Source organism: Boleophthalmus pectinirostris, unplaced genomic scaffold (assembly GCF_026225935.1).
Source record: "Boleophthalmus pectinirostris isolate CB_2022bp ecotype Guang Dong unplaced genomic scaffold, ASM2622593v1 HiC_scaffold_13, whole genome shotgun sequence".
Taxonomy (NCBI): domain Eukaryota; kingdom Metazoa; phylum Chordata; class Actinopteri; order Gobiiformes; family Gobiidae; genus Boleophthalmus; species Boleophthalmus pectinirostris.
Window position 1 is genome coordinate 14,886,403 of NW_026571036.1, and position 20,446 is coordinate 14,906,848.

Genomic DNA, 20,446 nt, shown 5'->3' on the forward strand with positions numbered 1-20,446 from the left:
CTACATGCAAGGCTCAGCGAAGACTTCGCAGACCTCTATAAGTAGGACATCGTGCGCTAACGGCGGCAGGAGACAGGGACGCGCCACAGGATCTCCCGGGCTGCTTTTGATGCATTAAGCACCAACACCAACAGCGCAAACAAGCCGATCCCCGCGGAGTCTTACCTCAGAGTACACCGTCAGTCCTGGAGATGTGGCCGATAATCACGCCATGATGCCGCGCACAGGAGCTGTAAATCCACTCCGATATGTGTAATTCCCATCTTCAGTTTATGGACCTGTCTTTGCGTTAGTGCGAAGAAGAGGCGTATTCCGTTGTCCAAAAGCGCAGATCTATGCTGCAGTCACATCCACGCCAAAAAAGTTAGCAGGACACGGTACTCCACACGAGATAAATCCACGGAGAGGGCAGTGTCCCGCGTGCAGCCTGCTGGATGAGAGAAGCCTACCTGCAGCCTCCAGCTCTGATGGCGCGCTCGGCTCAAGCATGCACGCGCACGGCAGATGGGCTGAATGGACATGTGACACGCAGAGCAGGGTGGACGTAATCTACCCGATGCCTCAGTGACTGTGTGGTGCGCACTGTTGAGGAGTACACTGTTCTTATATGAAGTAGGCTATAATTTCATTAATAGGCTACTGCTAGGCACAACGTTCTCAGGATAAAGACACAGTGTGCTCACGTGACTACAATGCCTTAGATGCATTCAGCATCAGAATATTCATTACATTATGCGGTGAATAATCATTCTGTCTCACCACTTGATAGATGGAATGCATGGATTCCAACTTTGCACTTCTCCACGTCTCATGTACTCACCCTCTACAATCAAGCATCCACTGTAAGAGCCGGAATTGTTTGTGGGAACACTACTGAACCACGGCACCACACCACACGATTTTAAAAAAGTCGGAGTTCTACAACCAACTGTAAAACAAACAAAAGTAAATTTGGTGATAACCATTTATCCACTGACTTTGGCCATCATTTCTTTGGCTGTTACAAAGTCATATCACCAGAAATGTTGATATGGCTTGCATACAAAACTGTGATGCAAATTATTGTCATCATTATCATCATCATGAGACAGTACAGTTAAGGATTATAGTTCCTGCAGCCAGACACATTTGTCTAGAAGGGAAATCTCCTTTGCATATGCATTAGGCCATGTAAGCCTCAACAATATGACAGCTCACATCAGCATCTGCTGACCCCCCACCCCTCCTCTTCACACAGACTATCCCCACTTTCCTCTATCACTTCTTCAGTCTTGCTCTCTGTCTTATCTTCTCATCTGCTTTGAGCGTCTTGGTTTCATTGAAATAGGTTATAAGTTTTCGCGGCCATAGCTGCTGTGGTTGTGAGATGGAGGCTTTTCATTAGGCAAGACTGTCTCACAGCACTGGAGGTCAAATTCATTGAAAAGAATCATCATTCACCAGAGACTGGAGATGCTGCACATTTGTCTCTTTGCTGTGTGCCTCATGTACATGAGCAGTGAGCACAAATGAGGCAGATCCAAACAGTAAGTGGGAGTGGTAATCGATATTTCATCATTGTTGTCAAGGAAACAGTAAGTTTTTTCATTTTGTCTTTTACATTTCAGAGACAACCCACACACATTCGTTTATTTCCCTACTTATCGGGCAAACCCAAAGTCTGTATCACATTCACACAATAATAAGTGCTATTATTATTGCTATTATTATAATTACTGCACATTAACATGTATTTAAGTCTGCCTTCCAGGCAGTGATTAGGTTTTTGTGTTCATAAATCTCAGAGATGTTATTCTAAAGTGGCCTAAAAGTATAATTTACACTTGTTCAGAACATAGTATCCATATTACTCTCGTAAACTCCAACTGTGTCTGATCTGCAGCCTGTCTCTTGGCCTCATGGTCCTTTCCTGGGGTAATCCTGCGGCAGGTCATAGGGGCTCACATAATCCCATAACGACACTGGTTGGGGATTAAATAAAGCTCCATCCTCTACCATTCATTTTAATCCCACAATCATAGAAAAAATGCATTATTTATTGTTCAATATGGGAATATTTGTATCAAGAGAAATGTAGCCCTCTGGCACTAAATGTTTAGTTGCTCTAATACTGAAAATACATTTGTCTGCTATTATTTATCCCACTGTTCTCTGTCATTATCTTTGATCCTTGTTTGATACCAGTGAGTAAAGAGCCTGTGACCAGGTCCTTTCAATTCACTTCCTGTCAGAGGTTTAGGCTCAACTGAGAGATCAACTATGAGCTCTTCATCACTGTCTCTCACATGATTTAAACCTTCCTTTTGTTTTCTTGTGTTACAACATAGTTATAATGAGTGTTTATATTCAAAAAAAAAAAAAAAAGTGATCAATTAAAAGCTCTTGTGTTTTAGAATGTAGAGCCTGATGTTGTGTTAATGCCCCTGCTATCAATGTTTTCTTTGTATTGGTTTAGCTCTGAGGAAGGAGATGGAAATAGGTGACAGGTTCTACCTTAGACACACATTTCTATTAAGAGATAAATTGTTTTTCCTGACAAATACAGCCTCTTTGGCATCTCTCTCAAACCATCTCTTCTCCGCATATCTGTATTTCACCATCTTCAAAGGAGTCGTTAGTGGTTTTAGAAACCTGTCAGAACTGACGAAGCCTCCCAGAAGAGTGATGAAACATATTTTTTTCTTAAAAACCTTTGTCCAGTTGACAGAATTCAATTTTCCTTTGCAATGTCAGTTTATTAACCCTCTCCAGGCAGGCGTTGCAGATTTGCGACAGCTAAATGCCAATTACCTACTTACTCCACATCCATATTTTATGAGCTTTTTTTAGCTCAGGAGTCTTTTCTCCCATCCGTGCTGATAAACGTGGGCAATGCACGGACTGTGCAAGAATGGCTACACGCAAATGGCCTGCCAGAAGTGCAAAATACTTTTTTTTTTTTTTTTTTTTACAAAGGATAAAAAAGTCAGGATTTTATATTACTACCCAATATTATAATTTTCCCCAAATATCAGATTTTTCCTGATACTAAAAATTTATTTGAGCCTGAGAGGGTTAAAAGACAACAATAACTTGAAAAGGAGGACATGCACCACACTGTGCAGATAGGAGCACATGATCAAATGTGTGCATTAAACGCCCTCTGCTGGAGTATTTGGGTCCCACTGGAGACTGAGCTGCTTGTTGTGTAGTAAAAGGAAATGTAAATTCTGTTAAAAATAACATCAGAAATGTTCATTCACAGTCTTTTTAATGACTGTATTACTAAATGTATTTTCCATACTGTGAAGTTGTTTGTTGAGTGATTTTTATGCATGCCTGGAGCCACTACATAATCTTGGCAGAGCCTGCAGATCAGAAGCAGATGTACAGTGGAAGGTCATGAGAAAGTATGGAGCTGAGGCCTCAGTTTCCTCCAGCTGCTGTGCTCCACCAACAAACCATCTCATTTCATTCTCAGGCAGCAATCCAACAACACTCTACTCTGAATTAACATTTTTTTCTCTATGGATTGGCACACAGCCCCTATCCCATAAGTAAAGCGACCACACATCTTTAGGTCTCCTCTTGTTTGGCTTAAGCTGAAGAGAAGAACAGAGCAGTAAAATTAGAAGTCTTTGATGGTGACCTACTGACAAAAATACACATCCTGTGTTTGAGCTGCTGGAAGTCTCTGTGTGTGGTGTTCCTCTGAGCACAGTGACGTAAATCTAGAGTCTCAAACCTCACCCCCGGGTCAGCACAGGGGTGTGGTCTAGAGCTAGGGCTAAAGGTCACTGGGTTTGGAAACATCTTTTTGTGTGCAGTGTTTCAGTAATACAGGAAGATGAGCAAAGCATTATATTTCAGAAGGTCAATACAATGCATTTCCAATCCTATGCTATCTTTTAAGTGTTATTTTGAGGTTTTTTTTTTTTTTTTTTTTTCCAGCATTCTAAGATACTATCAGTGCCATTGGGAACAAAGTTATGAGTTTTGAGTTGGACCTAATTCTTTTAGGAGCTGATGAATTACATCTGCATTTAAGTATACTACTGGAAAAAATTATCGGAATTACAGGGATTGAAAGTGTTTTGAGGGTCTCTGGACAGTGTAATGGGCATGTAAACAAATCCACTGCCATGTGCTGCTTTGGAGCAGACTTTCTCTCTTTCCTTCTCTCTACTCTCTCTCTCTCTCTCTCTCTCTCTCTCTCTCTGGACAGGGCAGTTTGTTGGCCCCTCTTGCTGTGCTCTCAGCCTTCCCATCTGGATGTGATCTGTCTCCTGAGAGGCCGTGTGCTGGTGGAGCTGGAGGAGGGTCTTAGCAGTGGGCTGGGACTACATCAGGAGGTCAGAACTGGAACAGTGTAGGCAGCGGCTGACACAAGAGAAGCCCGGAAAGTTGTTCTTCCCGTGGAGAGCACATACAGATCAGCTCCACTGGACCAAGATGGCTGCTGGATCACTAGCCGGCCTCTCCCTACTCTGCATCCTGTCTGGGATCAGCTGTGGGGCCACAGCCGCAAGAGTTAGAGGACAGCAACAGACCCTTCAAAAAGTAAGTTTTCTCTCTGTTGTTTACAGAATTTTCTATAATTACTTAAGTTGAAAGTCTCCAGACACTTTGACAGACTCCTGAGAGAATAAAAATATGAGAGTATTTTGCTCTTGTTTTTCTAAATGTTGTTATTTTACTGACAACCAGTCCCTCAAATTAAGCAGAGATGAAACAGTTACTCCCTTTTTGAGATTTATCATTTTGTTATATGATTGTACACCTTTAGAGCTATACATGCTTTCCTTTGAGGAACTAATATTTTTTTCTGATCATTACTTTTAAAATGCCTGACACTACACACTACGTTACTACAACTATTAGGCTGACCTTCAACAAAATTAAGAGTCAAGCAGAATAACATTACATTACAAATAAAAAAAAAAAACTGCTATTTGTATTTCCAAAAAGAGCACTCTTACCACACTAAATCCAAGTGTTGAAGACATTAGTGAGCAGAAGCAGTGATTACTGAAATGAATAACACAAACTTTAAAACACTTTGGCTCCCTTTAGTCCCAAGCCCCTTTGTGTTACATTTAGGACATGGACGTGGACTGCACTGCCCTGTTGTTTGTATGGGCAGTATGTCTAAGCCCCCCCCTTCCTATCCCAGCCGCTAATAGAAAGCAGCTGCCACAGGAAAGAGCTACGGCACAGTGAGCAGGCATGGGAATCTCTGTACGAGCAACAGCTTACAGTTACGGAGGTATGCTAATGTTTCCATAAATCCCAAATCATGGAGCTGTTTATGGGAAGCTTTTGGCTCAGCATTAAAATGTCTTTGGCAGTGATCCAGATGTGCTTCAGAACATGGAGATAGAAAGGGGCTAGGGCGATGGTGAAAGCCAATAGAGCAGGGAGCAAAGATGCCTCAGATTCACTGAAGCATGGTGGTTGAGTTGCTTGCACTCACATCTCACAGCAAGAAGGTCCAGAGATGATACCTGAGAAGTGAGACATTTCCACATTCTATTCAAACTGCAAAACATGCTTAAATTAAACTGTGATGATTCGGGCTCTAGGCTGTGATGATCCTGACTGTGATGGTCTGGACTCCAGGCTTGGATGATCTAGACTGTGATGATCAAGACTCCAGACTATGATGATCCAGATTGTGATGATCCAAACACTGATGAACTAGACTCTAATGATCCAGACTCCAGTCTGTGATGATCCAGAGTGTGATGATCCAAACAATGATGAACCAGATTCTAATGTTCTAGACTCCAGGCTGTGATGGTCCAGACTGTGATGATCCAAACATTCATGATCCAGACTCTAATGATCCAGACTCCAGGCTGTGATGATCCAGACGCTGATGATCTAAACAGCGACAATCCAGATTCTGATGACCCAGACTCCAGCCTGTGATGATGCAGACTCCAGACCGCTGATGGTCTTGAACCATATCCTGTCTCCGCAATTTCAGATAGGTGTGATTAACAAGCAGATTAACGAATTAGATAAATGCAATGTGTGTGGGAGTAAAAAAAAAACATGGCGGCTTCTAAGTAAATAAAGGAGGAAAAAAGCAACAACAGAGGACTGGAAAAAGCATGGGTTTCTGCAGTATCAAGAATGGAAGGACCAAACTTTTTTTCATTGTTGCTGTTTCTGTTATGAATGGTTTGAGAAAGTTTAGACGGGGGATTGTCCTCCACAACTGAGAGACACATGCTACATATTAGCAACTGTGGTCTGGTTCAGACCCTCCTGCATTTGAACAGAATGTAAGAGGGACTGGTTGGTGACTGGTTGATGTTTCAGAAGATCTAAACAAACTCTGCTCTTCACTTTGTTTAGTCTGACACTGCCCACATTTCTATTGCACAAACAGACACGCACACACACACACACACACACACACGCGCGCGCGCGCGCACACATTTTTAAGAGGAGTTCAAAGACTAGAAGAAGTACATAAAATGTATTTCAATGATGTAGTGGTAAGTAAATATCTGAACTTGGTTTCTTCAACAGATAATAATCATCCTTCTATTCTAAGTATCACATGTCTGCCCACACGTCCCCCTCCCACTCCCCCCTTTACTTCCGTCTTGTCTTCACACTCAGAGCAGCTGTTGGAGCTGCAGAAGGCCTGTACCATTTGGGCTCAATATAATATTTGTGTATGATTTGACTGATAAAAAGAAAAAAAATATGTAGAAGTCAGTTGCAATCATGACAGATTATATTTTCTGGTTAAGAAATATAGGCCATTTTACTAATATATCTTATCTGAAATGGTTTATTATAACCCTGATGCCACCTTGTCAGGGGCAGACATAGCAAAAGCCTAAGTTTGTGACAACAGAGTTACTGTTGGAAGTCACTGGACAGATCCCAAATTATAACAACAAGTGTGAACTATAGCCTATGTTTTAAAAATGCTTAAATAAAACAATAATATAAATGTAAATGTCTGTAAATGCCCACAAATGGCAGTGCATTGAAATGTAAAACTGTGTATTTGCAGCTGTTGGAACAACCCACACAGGCTGAGCACAGAGGCATGTCTTTGTCCCATCTCTGAGTGAAAATATGTGTGACTCATACATGGAACTCTGTGTGAAGACTGGACCTTCTCAATACTTATTCAACACAATCTCGCACAGACATATTGACAATATTGAAATCTTGTCATGCTATTGTTGAATATGAACTTGTTTTGACTTGAATATTAATTAAATTTGAGCATTGTATTTATCTTGTGAGCTGTGCTAAGTTGTGTAAAGAAATAACCAGGGTTTATTGTGCAGGTTTGTGAGAAAGGCTTCTTTCTGAGTGAACGGGGTCTCTGTCTTCCATGTAACTGCAAAGGCAATGCTGACCACTGCCAGGACATCACTGGTGTTTGTATAGTAGGTTTTCTCTGAATTATAATCAGGCTATATAATAATAATAATCAAGATTGTATTTAAGTTTGATTCTATGAATTTGATTGTATCGCAGAACTGCAAGAACCACAGCACAGGGGACTTCTGTGAGCACTGTGAGGATGGCTTCCTCTTGGGAGTAGGACCCAACGGGCGGAGGTCCTGCCAGCCCTGCGCCTGCCCCCTGGCTGTCCGTTCAAACAGGTGAGGTCCTGCCTGTACAGGCTGTAGTAGTCTGTGCCTAAGTTGAAGTTAGTGTTTGTGTCCAGTTTTGCAGTGCACTGTGACAGAGCGACTGGTAGTTTGCGCTGTAAGTGTCAGGAAGGCTACGCAGGTCATTCCTGTGAGAGGTGAGTATTATTCACATAAGAATGCAGCTACAAAGAAGATTTAATTTTGTAATTTTAATATTTATTAACATGGCTTTATGATATCTGCCTTCACCTTACAGGTGTGCTCCTGGGTACTATGGCAACCCTATGGTCATAGGAAGTTCTTGTAAGAGATGTGACTGCAGCGGAAACTCCGACCCCAACCTGATCTTCAACGAGTGCCACAATGTAACAGGCCACTGCCAGCACTGCTGGGGCAACACGGCTGGGGCGCACTGCGAGAGGTGTGCCCCTGGTTTTTATGGCGATGCAATCACTGCCAAGAACTGTAGAGGTATGCATGAAGACATTTTCACATAGCCACTGCTGCTTTCTTTCAGTAGTTAAATGTAATTATAGTTGATAATCAGTACCTTTAACACTAACATGCAGCTAAAATACATATGTTTACATGAAGTCATGTGGTCAGCAAGGTCACTCTGAACATGAGTTGAGCATGCATGCTCTCTCAAGGCCCCCATCCCAAAATATCCAATGAGACCTTCCTCTCTCCTTCTCTCTCCACATGTGTGTGTCTGCAGAGTGTGAGTGCAACAAATGTGGCACATCTTCATGTGATGACAGGACAGGGGTGTGCCACTGTAAACCAGGTGTCACCGGGCGCCTATGCGATCAGTGTGAGGTAATATATGTAGCACATAAAGAATAATAATGTAGATTTGGATCACACATCCAAACATTTTACATTTTTAATTCATGATTTGTTTGCCATTGTGTTCTTTCACTCTGTTAGGATGGACACTCAGGTTTTTCTAGCTGTCAGGGATGTCGAAGGTGTGAATGTGGCGCCGCCTCCCTACGTCCCACCTGCCACCCACTTACCCACAGCTGCCCATGCCGCCCAGGGGCTGGGGGCCGCTACTGTGAGCGCTGCCTGCCTGGATACTGGGACTATAGCTCATCTGGCTGCCAGAGTGAGTGACTCTGTCCGCCAATAATGATATGTTCAACTGACTGTTGTAAAGTGAATGTAAAGTTTTAGTGCCATTGAATGATGGATTTACAGTTCAACCTTAAACTGCAATAAACTAAGTAGGAACACTAGGAGCTGAGTATGATTTGTATTGAATAATGGATGGAAAATTCTATCTTGTGATTTTCTAGAGTGTGAGTGTGAGAGTGGTCACTGTGACATGCACACAGGAGAGTGTCTTCTGGAGGCCGCAATCAGCCTGTGCAACAGCAGTGAGTTCATACACACACAATGCACACACTCATGACATTTTCATGTAATTTCTTATAATTTACTTAAAGCCTCACTAAACTGAGGAGGCAAGACATCAGAAATGGGATTCATGTTTTTGTTCAGGCTGTGATGAGTGCACCTGGAGCCTGATCGGAGACCTACGCCTCTCAAACAAGACCCTGGACCAGCTAAAAGTGGCAGTGCTGAATATCTCCACAGGGGCAGCTGCCAATGACCGCATAAAGTACTATAACTACACAGCACTCCGGCTACAGGTACTCTCTTCCTCACATTTTGCTGTTTTAGTGTGTGGGTTCGCTACATATTCTTTGTATTTTGTCACAGACTCAGTTTTCAGAGTGGGAGAAAAGGCGCTTATTATTGGAGGCTCAGACTGATGACTTGGAAACAGCTACAGATGCCATTGTGTCTGACATGGAGCTACTGGAAGAATCGGTGCGTACCAGGTGCTTTCCCTCCTCCCAGGCACTGGTGGCTCTAGTCAGAGAATACAATGGGGGCTCCTCTCTGTGTACTGACTGTGATGGTGCTCTTCTTGTGTTTCAGGACAATGAGGTGTCCAGTCTGTCAGCACGGCTGGACAACCGTACTCTGCAAATACTGAATAAAGCTGAGCTGCTCACCTCTGACCTTTCTGATCTAAACTTTCGCATTGAAGGTAAGCTACTCCACCCCCAGTCTCCTCTGCATCAGGTGTCTTTAATGCAATGTGCCACATGGTCCACTGTTCACAGTACTAAGATTAGGTATGCTCATGTTCAGCAGGAGCTGGATTATGGGCAGAGGGCAGTCTAATATTCAAGAATATTTTCAAATTTGTATTGTTTTAAACAGATCCATGCAATGTTTTCTCATACTCTTGACATGTTTGAAGAATTGTGTGATTTCAAGGTGACATGTCATGCTTCTTGATGTAATTCCAAAAGAGAATGTGGTTGCTCAGTAGCACAGAGTTGTTAGTCTTTGTGTCTGACATATTGTACTTATGTGTGGTTTACAGACATGATCCATGACTGGGAGCTCTACAGTGTGCAGCAGGAAGTGGCCCCGGAGGTGGTGCGACAGAACACTGAGATAGCCCAGGGGATGGTGGCCTGGATGAGGGCTCTTGACCTGTCCCCTCAAGAACCCCGGGCCAAGGAGGAGTCCACTGAGGCCCATGAGTGTGAGTGCTTCTGGGGCACTGTGGGCGCACTGGTAGAGAGAAGGAATAACATGAGGAAAATGCAGTGAAGCAGGAGAATGTCCCGGTGTGAGTCTGATTAGATGAAGGCACCCAGCCCCAATCTTTCATGTTTTTCTCTAGTCAGCTGACAGGCTGTCATGTGATTAGGCACATGTCAGTCAGATGAGTCAGGCCTCTTCTACTCCTCCAGTCAGTGTGTTTATGGTCATACCACATTTAGTTGAAAGTGACTCTGCCTATTAACACCTCCTCTGTTATTGTGTGCCAAACCTGTACTTGATGATCAAACCCTTAACTCACTGTGTCATTATGACTATCAAAACAACTTACCTTATTAATGTGTAATGCTTTTTTCCTACAGTGCTGCGGCACATTCGCCAGCAGGAAAAGAAACTGGGAGTCACTGATAGTCGTTTGCCCCCCATCCGAGAACAACTAACCCGCTTTTCCAACCAGCTGTCCGACGGTCACACCCTCCTACAGCGGGCAGCCAGCACCATCCAGCAGACCCAGGACAAGAACAGGGTCAACATCCTCAAATACCAGAGGAATGAGGTGATTTCCTGCACCTGAGACCAATAGTGCTCTGACCACACACTCACAAAGACACAGTAGCTAATAAGAAAAAGAGATAAAAATAGATACAATAAAAACAATAGACATGGCGAAGTCGGAAGTCCTGCCGCCAAAACAGGTCAGGTAAAAAAGCGTTTTACATTATTTGTATTATTAGAAGAAATGTTCTCCTGATAACAGCAAGTAATCCACAATTGAATGTCCCAAAATGATATACAGTAATGTTCAATGAAATGAAATGACCAAGAGAAAATATAGAACACATACAGACTTTTGCTGTTCTCTTTGACCCACTCTTCTCTCCAAAGATGATGTTTCCATGGGTTTTCTATTGGATTCAGTAAAGTGAAATGATCCAGCCATTCAAACTCCACTGTAGTTTTGGTGATGCACAGAGCTGTTTGACATCCTCACACCAACATACATTTTGGTCTCTTTTGAATTGGCTGTACAACCTATCAGCATTTTATAGTCATAAAAATTTTTATTTGTGCTTGTGGACAACTCATCCAATCATAATGTTCCATCCAGTCAGAAATCTTACATGAACCACCTGATCATTTCTGAAATGACTACTTTTTATACTTCTGTATTATAGCCTTTACAGTTTGCAGAAAAGATTACAGGTGGTGTCTTGGATCTCCATGCCTTTTTGCACCCCTCTTTATGCATTTATTAAATTCTTTAAGTAATTTCACTTATGGTAGGCTGATTCTCTAGCTGAGTCGTCCTGACCATAACCCAGCTCAAGATTGTCCAAATAGCAGTGAGGGATGGGTCAAACGTTCTCCAACAGTATCATGCAAGATATAACCATGTGGAGCTGGCTTCCTTCAACATTCAAAATAAACACATTGTCTAAACATATCATGCTTTTCAACTATTTGTTTTCAGGCCAAATTAAGAAGTCTTTCCAAAGATTATGAGAGAGTAAATGAGACACTGGTAGCAGCCCAAGAAGACTTGTCTCACACAGAAAGTGCAGTGGCCGAAGTGGACTCCATGGTGGAGGTATGTGTCAAAAGCATCCTGTAGGCTCATAAGTGAGCTTTAATGTTATGTGTTATTGTGTGGGCAGAACATGACCCAGTACCACGCTGCCATTGATGGTGCTGGGCAGAAGCTGCAGGATAAGTCGGAGAGGCTGGCACAGGTCGACACAGACCTGGTGCTAAGAGCAGATGATCATGCGCAGATGCTGGACACACAGGCCAACGCTCTAGAAGAGTAAGACTATCACACTACATCCAATACACTTTATTTCGCTTCTGTCAAGCTGAGAGGCACACAGCTGTACAATATATACAAACATTTTTTTGTTTTTTTTGTTTGTTTGTTTTTTTATGATTAATGCTGCAGTGACCTGCGGGAGAGTGATGCCAATGGTTTTGTGCAACGGGCCATCAGTGCAGCCAACGTGTACAACAACATTATCAAGTACATTCATGATGCCAACATCACCTCACGTACCACCTTCAACTTGTCACAGAAAGCTCAAGAGGTATGTTATATGTTCAAAAGTCTGGTTTAGGGTAATGACTGCACATATGATTAAAAGTCTGTTTTCTGCTTTCTTCTCCCAGGACATCAATACGATCAACACTCAACTGAATTTACTTGTAACACGGAGTGACAACGTTTTTAAGGAATCTGTCTCACTGCATACAGAGCAAGGGGGTGAGACAGGCCTACTGTGTACTATTATTCTGAGGGACAGTTTGCCTTAGTTTAAGTATGTGCATTTGTGTCACTCTCTCAAACTCTTTACTTCTTCACAGAGGTAGAAACAGAGGTCACCGACAAGTCACTCTATATTCAGGAGACCAGAGACACCATGGACAAGAACCAGAAAAAACTAGAGGAGATTCAACAGGACATTAGTAAAATCCACACAGGTGAGAGCTAACACCATCATGTTACTTCACTGATCTGAACTGAACTGCATTGTGAAAGTATTGTTTTCAAGCAGACCGTACACCCCAGCGGCTGAACTTCACCCTGAAGGTAGCCGAGGGAACTCTGAACCGCTCCCAAGATGTGCTCCAGACCATCACTCCCATCAGCAACAAGGTGGAGCAGTGGGCCAACAACATGAAGAAGAAACAATATTCGACAGAAGCCTATGAGAGTGCTGTGAACTCCGCTGGGGAAGCAGGTACTGAAGATGCAGCTGACACTGACCCATTATGTTATGTGTCTCAGTGTATCCATACAGCCACATCTCAAACATATTAACAATAATAGTTTTGCCTTTACAACTATGGGATGCTCTGATGTTCTCTGAAACCAAAGTATGTGCTTGTGTGGCAGTGGAGAACTTGAATATACTTGTGCCTGAACTGTTGGATAAACTCCGAGTTGTGGAGCAGAAGAAGCCTGTGAACAATGTGACCACCAACATTTTGAGAATCCGAGAGCTCATAGCACAGGCCAGGAGTGTGGCAAAGAAAGTGCGTTTTCTGCATTCCCATTCTTTATACATTTATAACTGTTATTTATAGACAGTCAGGTAACTTTGACATTTCACTTGATGGTATACAGGTCCAAGTGTCCATGAAGTTCAATGGGCAGTCAGCTGTGGAAGTCCATCCACATACCAATCTGGATGACCTCAAAACGGTCACCTCCATCAGCCTCTTTATCAGAGTAGACCCCGACAAGGACCCCATAGAAGACCGCTTCATCCTCTACCTCGGTGACCGCAACGTGAGCACCCCTTTTCTTAAGATAATAAAATGCTCCTATATGTCCATTAATTACAATATTTCTTATAAAACTAAGATTTAAAAAAGAAACAAACATTTTCAGCTCCACAATTCAATAACTGAGAACCTTCAGAAAGTTTGTCTCTTGTGTGTGACGTGTGGTTCAGAGTTCTCATTGTAATCTCACTAAACCTTTGTCTCTCACATAGGGAAAGAAAGACTACATGGGGCTTGCCATTAAGAATGACAACCTGGTGTACATTTACAATCTTGGTGGTGAAGATGTGGAGATTCCCTTGGGTTCCAAACCTGTCAGCCAGTGGCCAGCAGTCTTCAACTATGTCAAAGTGGAGAGGTGAGATATAGTGCACACAGCTCCAGTTTCTTGGATAGAATGCTCACACATGGATGTTCTGTGTGCAGGCTTGGCAGGCATGGAAAGGTCTTCCTGACCATCCCCAGCCAGAGCTCCTCTGATGAACAGAAATTCATCCAGAAAGGCCAAGCTCCAGGGACAGACTCTCTCTTTGACATCGACCCGAATGACATTGTTTTTTTTGTAGGTGGGGTTCCAGCAGGTATTAAGGTGAGAGGCCCTGTACTGTATACTGCTGTATACTACTGTATTAGTATACACTGTATACTAATATGTACTAGCCCTCCATCTCAATTGTCTCTATGATGACACCAGGAGAAAACCCCACTGGCTAAAGAGCTTTATGACGTGTGTGTAGCTAGCTGTCTTGATTGTTAACATGATGTGTTTTTCCCTTTCTATCCCAGCTGCCCCCTCCTTTGAGTCTAGCTCCATTTGTTGGCTGCATTGAGCTTGAATCCATAAACAATGATGTCATAAGTCTATATAACTTTAAGGAGATTCACCAGATGGACGTGGTAGCTTCTGCACCATGTCCCAGGTAAAAATGTCTTTATTTGCAGTTATACCACTGCAATTGTGTCATCTGACATAACTCTTGTTTTAAGATACAAGCTGGCGTTCTCCCAGACCCGAATTGCCAGTTATCTGTTCGATGGCACAGGTTATGCTCTCATTAACAACATTGAGAGAAGAGGCAAGTTTGGTGTTGTCACCAGATTTGATATTTCTGTGAGGACCGTGGCAAATGATGGGGTGCTGCTTCTCATGGTTAATGGGGTATGAACTTTTTATGTACAAATGAAAACAGACACAAATATTATGTATTTATGTAAACAAACAAGAAGTATATTTAATATAAGTAACTGCATTTACATTTCAGATAAAATTCTTCCTTCTGGAATTGAAAAATGGCTACCTACGTCTAGTATATGACTTTGGCTTCAGTGGTGGGCCTAACCGTTTAGAGGAAAAACTTCCAGTGTTGCAAATAAATGATGCAAAATATCATGAGGTAAACACTGAAATGACTATGTCAATCAAAAGTAAAGTAATGCACATAGTAATAATGTGTCTGCTCAGGTGTCAGTGATCTACCATCAGTCAAAGAAAGTGATCCTTCTTGTGGATAAGGGCCATGTCAAGTCAATCGAGAATCCAAAAACCACGCTGCCTTTCTCCCATGTATACATTGGGGGGGTCCCATCCAGCATTCTGAAAGCAAGGTGAGTGGTTTCCTGCTACAGCAGCAGAAATGTGTATGCTTGTATATGCTGATATATTTCTGTCTATAGCCCTGAGCTGGCCACAGTGGTGGGACTCAAAGGTTGTGTGAAGGGCTTCCAGTTCCAGAAGAAGGATTTTAACCTCCTGGAAGAGCCAGGAACTATTGGCATCAGCAGCGGATGTCCTGAGGAGTCCTTTGTAAGTTCATCCTGTATGGCCACTGTCAGAGCCACAATCGAAACCATAATCAAAATGTTGGAACTTCAGTTCAACAAAATGCAGTGTCTAATCTTCAAAGTACTGAAAGGATTGGGCTTTTATTCTCTCATCTCCAGATGTCACGGAAAGCCTACTTTACTGGAGAAAGTTACCTGGGATCCACAGCCAAGACAAGTCCATTTGATAATTTTGAAGGGGGGCTGAATTTCAGAACCCTGCAGCCCAGTGGGTTGCTCTTCTACCATCATGAGGGGGTCAGTGTTTACAGAGTCCTGATGACACTCTGTTCCACTTTGCATCACTTACCCTACTTTCTCCTTGTTCCTTCACAGTCTGATGAATTCAGTATTGCACTGGAGAACGGAGGTGTGGTGCTCAATAATAGAGGCATTAAAGTCAAATCACACAAGAAACAGTACAGCGATGGAAGAACACATTTCTTAGTGGCATCAGTTAACAATCAGAAGCAAGTATTTTCATTTTTCACAAATACATTGGGGTATTTGGGTTCTATACAATTGCAGTGCAATACTGCCAGGCCAGATTTTATCTCAAGGGACTTCGTAGCGAAATAAAGGTTCAATAAATAAAACAGGCGTTATTTCAAAGTACTCTTCCCTATTTTTCAGGTATTCCCTTATGGTAGATGACAAAGATAAGCAGGAGAAGAAACGTCCTGCCTCAGCATCAAGAACATCATCAGACTCTTCACTGAAGAGCTTTTACTTTGGAGGCTCCCCTCACAGCAGTCTGAAGAACTTTACTGGCTGCATCAGTTATGCCTACATTAGCAGGTAAATTGGACAACTGGAGTCTGATGTAGAGGAAATTATAAGTTGAGGGCTATGGCACTGTTGGCTATAATTCACAGCCCCTTGACACCGACTGTCACAAATACATGACCAACCGTTTAGATTAAGACATAAGCCGAGATAGTGGCTGCATTCCCCCATTGCTGGTTAGTGCATATGCAGTACCTTCCTAGGAAGCGTTGGCAAGCACTTGTTTCTAGTTGTTGCTAATTTGCAACATACCCAAATTTTTTTTATTGATTGATTTTTTCCGCTATAGTCAAGTTAATAATCTCAACTTCATTTACCATCTACAAAACAACAAAACATTTTTTTATATACATCTATATAAATTCAGGAATTAAGTAGTTAATGTATTTTTGTGGTTGTGGCTCTCCGTGTGATGGCACATTCATAGGCTGGAGCGAGACATTGAGCCTGAGGACTTCCAGAAGTACCCAGAGAAAGTCAACATTTCTCTGCAGGAGTGTCCTGTAAAGCGCCCCCCAGCAGCATTACTGTCCCAGGACAGGAGAACCAGAGGGGAACACTCCAAGAAAGTATGTCCTGTCCATTTCACATTATAAATACAGATATATGAATGTTTAATCAATAATTTAATATGAATTTGTGCACAAAACTGGAAAGTTTTAATAAATGATGTGGTGTGGTTTGATGTCTCTGTACTGTAGGGGAGCACTGTTCCAGAGGAGCACAACAGTGATGATCCAAACACAGAAGGAGTGTCCTGCTCCCAAGCTCATTTCCCCAGAGCCCCGCAGAACGCCTTCCACTATGGAGGCTTCAGCCACAGCAGGCATCACTATCCACTGCCACAACACACCCTGGACCACCGGTGCGACTCATCATCATTATGTGTCTGTTGTGATTGCAACAGTTTTAGGCTTTTGGGCTTTATGCAAATGAAACAAATGTACCAAAAAGGCTATTTCTATTATATATTATATTATATATATTATATCTAATATATAATATATAATGTTAATCATACATTAATCATCCCTCAAAGTGACAAAGTCACATCATCGTCATGCTCCCAAGAAAGTTCAACAGATGGATAAGAGATTAAAAAAAAAGGTTATTTTCAAGGTTCAACTCATTTGATGTGCGTAGATGAATGGAGTTTCTCTGTTCACAGATGGCACTTGTCGCTGTCCCTAAAGACTGTTTCCTCCTCTGGTCTGATGGTATATGTATGTGACATGGAGGAGCGCTCCTTTATGGCTCTGTATTTAGCTCATGGGAGACTGGAGCTCACCTTGAGTGCCGGAGGGGACCCAGTGACACTCCGCAGCCAGAACGAATACAACGATGGAAAGTGGCATAATGTATGTCCATCCTGTGTCATATATGAGCTTTTCAATATGACCACAGTGCATGTCCTAACCATGAGACGTTTTTCTTTGAAGGTGGATCTGATTAGTGATGGAAATCTGGGACGTCTGATCATCGACGGACTCACGCTGCTAGAGACCAGTGCTCCAGAGGACAACAGCACAAATAGCTCAGTGCAGCTCCAGGGGCCGCTGTATGTTGGAGGGGTGCCCCCGGGGAAAGCCCAGAAGAATGTCCCAGTAAGACATTTTTTCAGACTTTGACAGAACAGGGGGAGTTACAGTGGATATATTAAATTATGTTTGTTCAATTGAAGATTAACATTGTCCACTTCACCAGCACACTGATTTCTTTTGATAAAGTAGATAGCCTATATACACACACAGTCGCATGGACTGTCCACATGTCTTATGTTCCCATGCTGTGTGGGGATTCTTTGTGGTGAGCTAATAAGATGTGTTTTTCGCAGACAAGCTCTCTACATAGCATACCGGGCTGTCTCAGGAACTTGCAGTTGGATGGAGAGTGGCTGCCAGCCCCAGACAGCTTTGGCGTTATGCCCTGCTTCAGTGGGCCTTTTGAAGAAGGAACCTACTTCTCTGCAAAAGGAGGACATGTTCTCTTGGGTAATGATGCAAATTAAATCAGTATCTTTCAAATATCAGTGATGTTTCACTCACTTCCAGTATTTGTATAACAACTTTTCACTATAAATTAACTGGCTTTCTCTGAGTCACACTCTGAAGGCTCTGAATCAGATCAATGCATTGAAACTCTGACCTGCTGCTGCTCCACAGATGACTCCTTTCACTTGGGACCGATGTTTGAGCTACAGATGGAAGTGCGCCCCCGTGTGGACTCAGGACTCCTCTTGCATGTGCGCACGGTGGAAGGTTACTTCTCCATCTTCCTGCACCAAGCAACAGTAAGCAGTGAACCACATTAACATAATGAAAAGATAAAACAGATAGATACTATGGACGATGTACTTTCAGGTGATTGTCCTTGTGAATGATGGAACGCATGAATTTTTCACCAAAGTTATGCCAAAGCACAGTTTATGCGCTGGCACGTGGCACAAAATCACAGGTAAGTTTTTTGTTCTTCTTTACAGGAGAGTAACTGTAAAAAATAGTTTTATACATCAGGTCATAAGCTGCAATTAGCCTACTTTTGTAAGCTCAATAAGAAATGCACAGATATCACGCAGTTCAAATGTGAATCTGGTCTTACCTGACAGTGATTCGGAAGGCTAATGTAGTCCAGTTAGCCGTGGACTTGGAGGTAAACCATGTGGTGGGACCCCAAGGTCCCAGTGTTGGCTACAGTGGGCCTGTGTGGATCGGCGGGGCACCAAGTAAGACTACACACATCCACACACCCCTCAGCGACCTACTGCGCTCTAACATACTCCTTTCCTCTCCTGCAGAGTCAGAGCTGCTCCTGCCTGACAGCGTGGGTCCTGTCAAGCCTTATGTTGGCTGCATGAGGGGCCTGAACATTGATGGACGAGCTGTGAGCTTTAGTAAAGCGGCTTTGGTCCATGGCGCAGTGAGCGCCAAGGGGTGTCCAACGGAGTAACCCCATGCACAACTGCACTCCTCTTATATAGCACTGACCAAATTTAAAGAGACTGTGTGTAACATTTTGACCATGAAAAAGTCCTTCATCTGCAAGAAACCTCGTTTTTGTTCTTCCTAGGTGATTCACATCTTTATGTTAGAAAAGCTTTTAAATTTCACGATATGTAATCAATCTCCCCTTAATCTTGGTGAGCTACCAAGATGACTTTTATGTCAAATTGAAAAAATAAAAAAGAACCACTAGATGGAGTCACTTCCAGAAGCCCTAGTTAGGTGATAGTTAAAGTCGAGTTACACAGAGCCCCTTTAACATGTGTATTTCAGGTAAAACATAGCCAATAAAAATACACTCTTTGATCACCAGCTTCCTTGTATGTCTTCCAATTTAATGTTTGTGAGCCAGAGGTGAATGAGGAGATTTCAGCTAGATATAGGCCTATATCCATAATAGCCTATTGAAATTGATGCTTTGAAAAACCTATGAACTTAAAGGAATTATAGGCCTATGTAAGATTTCAATTCTATAAACATGACCTACACACAGCTCCTTTAAAAATAAAGCATAGCCTATTTTCTATGCGTTGCACATGTTGCACACAAGATCTAATAATAAATAAACCTACGACTTCAACCAAACTACACATGTCAACTGCACACCAACTACTGCACATATAGCATTAACAGTATTCACATCTTAATTCATTAAAAGTCACATTCTTTTTTCTCTTACTAACATGACACTCTGTTGTTCCATCTAATTCCGTCTTATAAATTTACAAAGAAATATTAATCTACTTTCTCATATACAGTCTTTTTTTATTTCAGAATTTCAATGAATAATATAACATTCATATATAAAAGGGGCGATTTCAAAGCTCTAATTTAAAGGAATACATACAAAAAGTTTAAAAAGGACATAAGAAAACCAGCCTCTTTTCTCTCAATTAGACCCAATGAGCTAGATTTCAGCTAATTTTTCAAGTTTGGTTTAATAAGTTAAGTTAAGTTTTTTCATGTTTGGTTTAATATTAAAGAAACGACATTTGTGAATAAATTTTTTACCTAAAATCAATAAATTGTTGATATCAAATTCCATTCTTTTATCATCTATTAGTACACATTTCTTTCTTTGTTTGTTTCTTTTTTTTTTTTTATGGTTAGAGGGGCAAACTGAAGTCCCCTGGATTGAAGCCAAGACTGAAAATCAAACCAAAATTGTTGCATAGAGATGTTCTACAGGTGCCCTGCGATCCATGACTCAAAACAAGGAATTGTGGACTACAGAAAAAAGCACTGGTACCCTCTAACTCTTCTGTAAGATGAAAAAAATAAATATATTTTTCATGTTGTGCTCAGATTTCCTATCTGTTTTGAACACAGCATTGCACGCGTTTCCATGGTAAAACGTCATCA

General features: G+C 42.1%; 1 protein-coding gene across 1 annotated transcript; it reads left to right on the top strand.

Annotated features, from left to right (window-relative positions):
• The first annotated feature begins 4,278 nt into the window (after positions 1 to 4,278).
• Positions 4,279 to 20,066, top strand: lama4 (laminin, alpha 4). The gene is made up of 40 exons (XM_055149713.1): positions 4,279 to 4,539; positions 7,299 to 7,400; positions 7,492 to 7,619; positions 7,685 to 7,765; positions 7,867 to 8,081; positions 8,329 to 8,429; positions 8,541 to 8,721; positions 8,912 to 8,992; positions 9,117 to 9,268; positions 9,339 to 9,449; positions 9,561 to 9,672; positions 10,015 to 10,179; positions 10,562 to 10,755; positions 11,671 to 11,787; positions 11,855 to 12,003; positions 12,136 to 12,277; positions 12,360 to 12,453; positions 12,555 to 12,671; positions 12,746 to 12,931; positions 13,087 to 13,226; positions 13,318 to 13,482; positions 13,691 to 13,836; positions 13,905 to 14,067; positions 14,265 to 14,398; positions 14,466 to 14,637; positions 14,741 to 14,872; positions 14,941 to 15,083; positions 15,153 to 15,282; positions 15,420 to 15,557; positions 15,636 to 15,769; positions 15,933 to 16,097; positions 16,513 to 16,654; positions 16,787 to 16,950; positions 17,254 to 17,443; positions 17,525 to 17,689; positions 17,920 to 18,076; positions 18,248 to 18,375; positions 18,446 to 18,539; positions 18,691 to 18,807; positions 18,880 to 20,066. Exons 1-40 carry the CDS (start codon positions 4,432 to 4,434, stop codon positions 19,029 to 19,031), a joined length of 5,607 nt encoding a protein of 1,868 aa, XP_055005688.1. The 5' UTR covers positions 4,279 to 4,431; the 3' UTR covers positions 19,032 to 20,066.
• Positions 20,067 to 20,446: the final 380 nt, after the last annotated feature.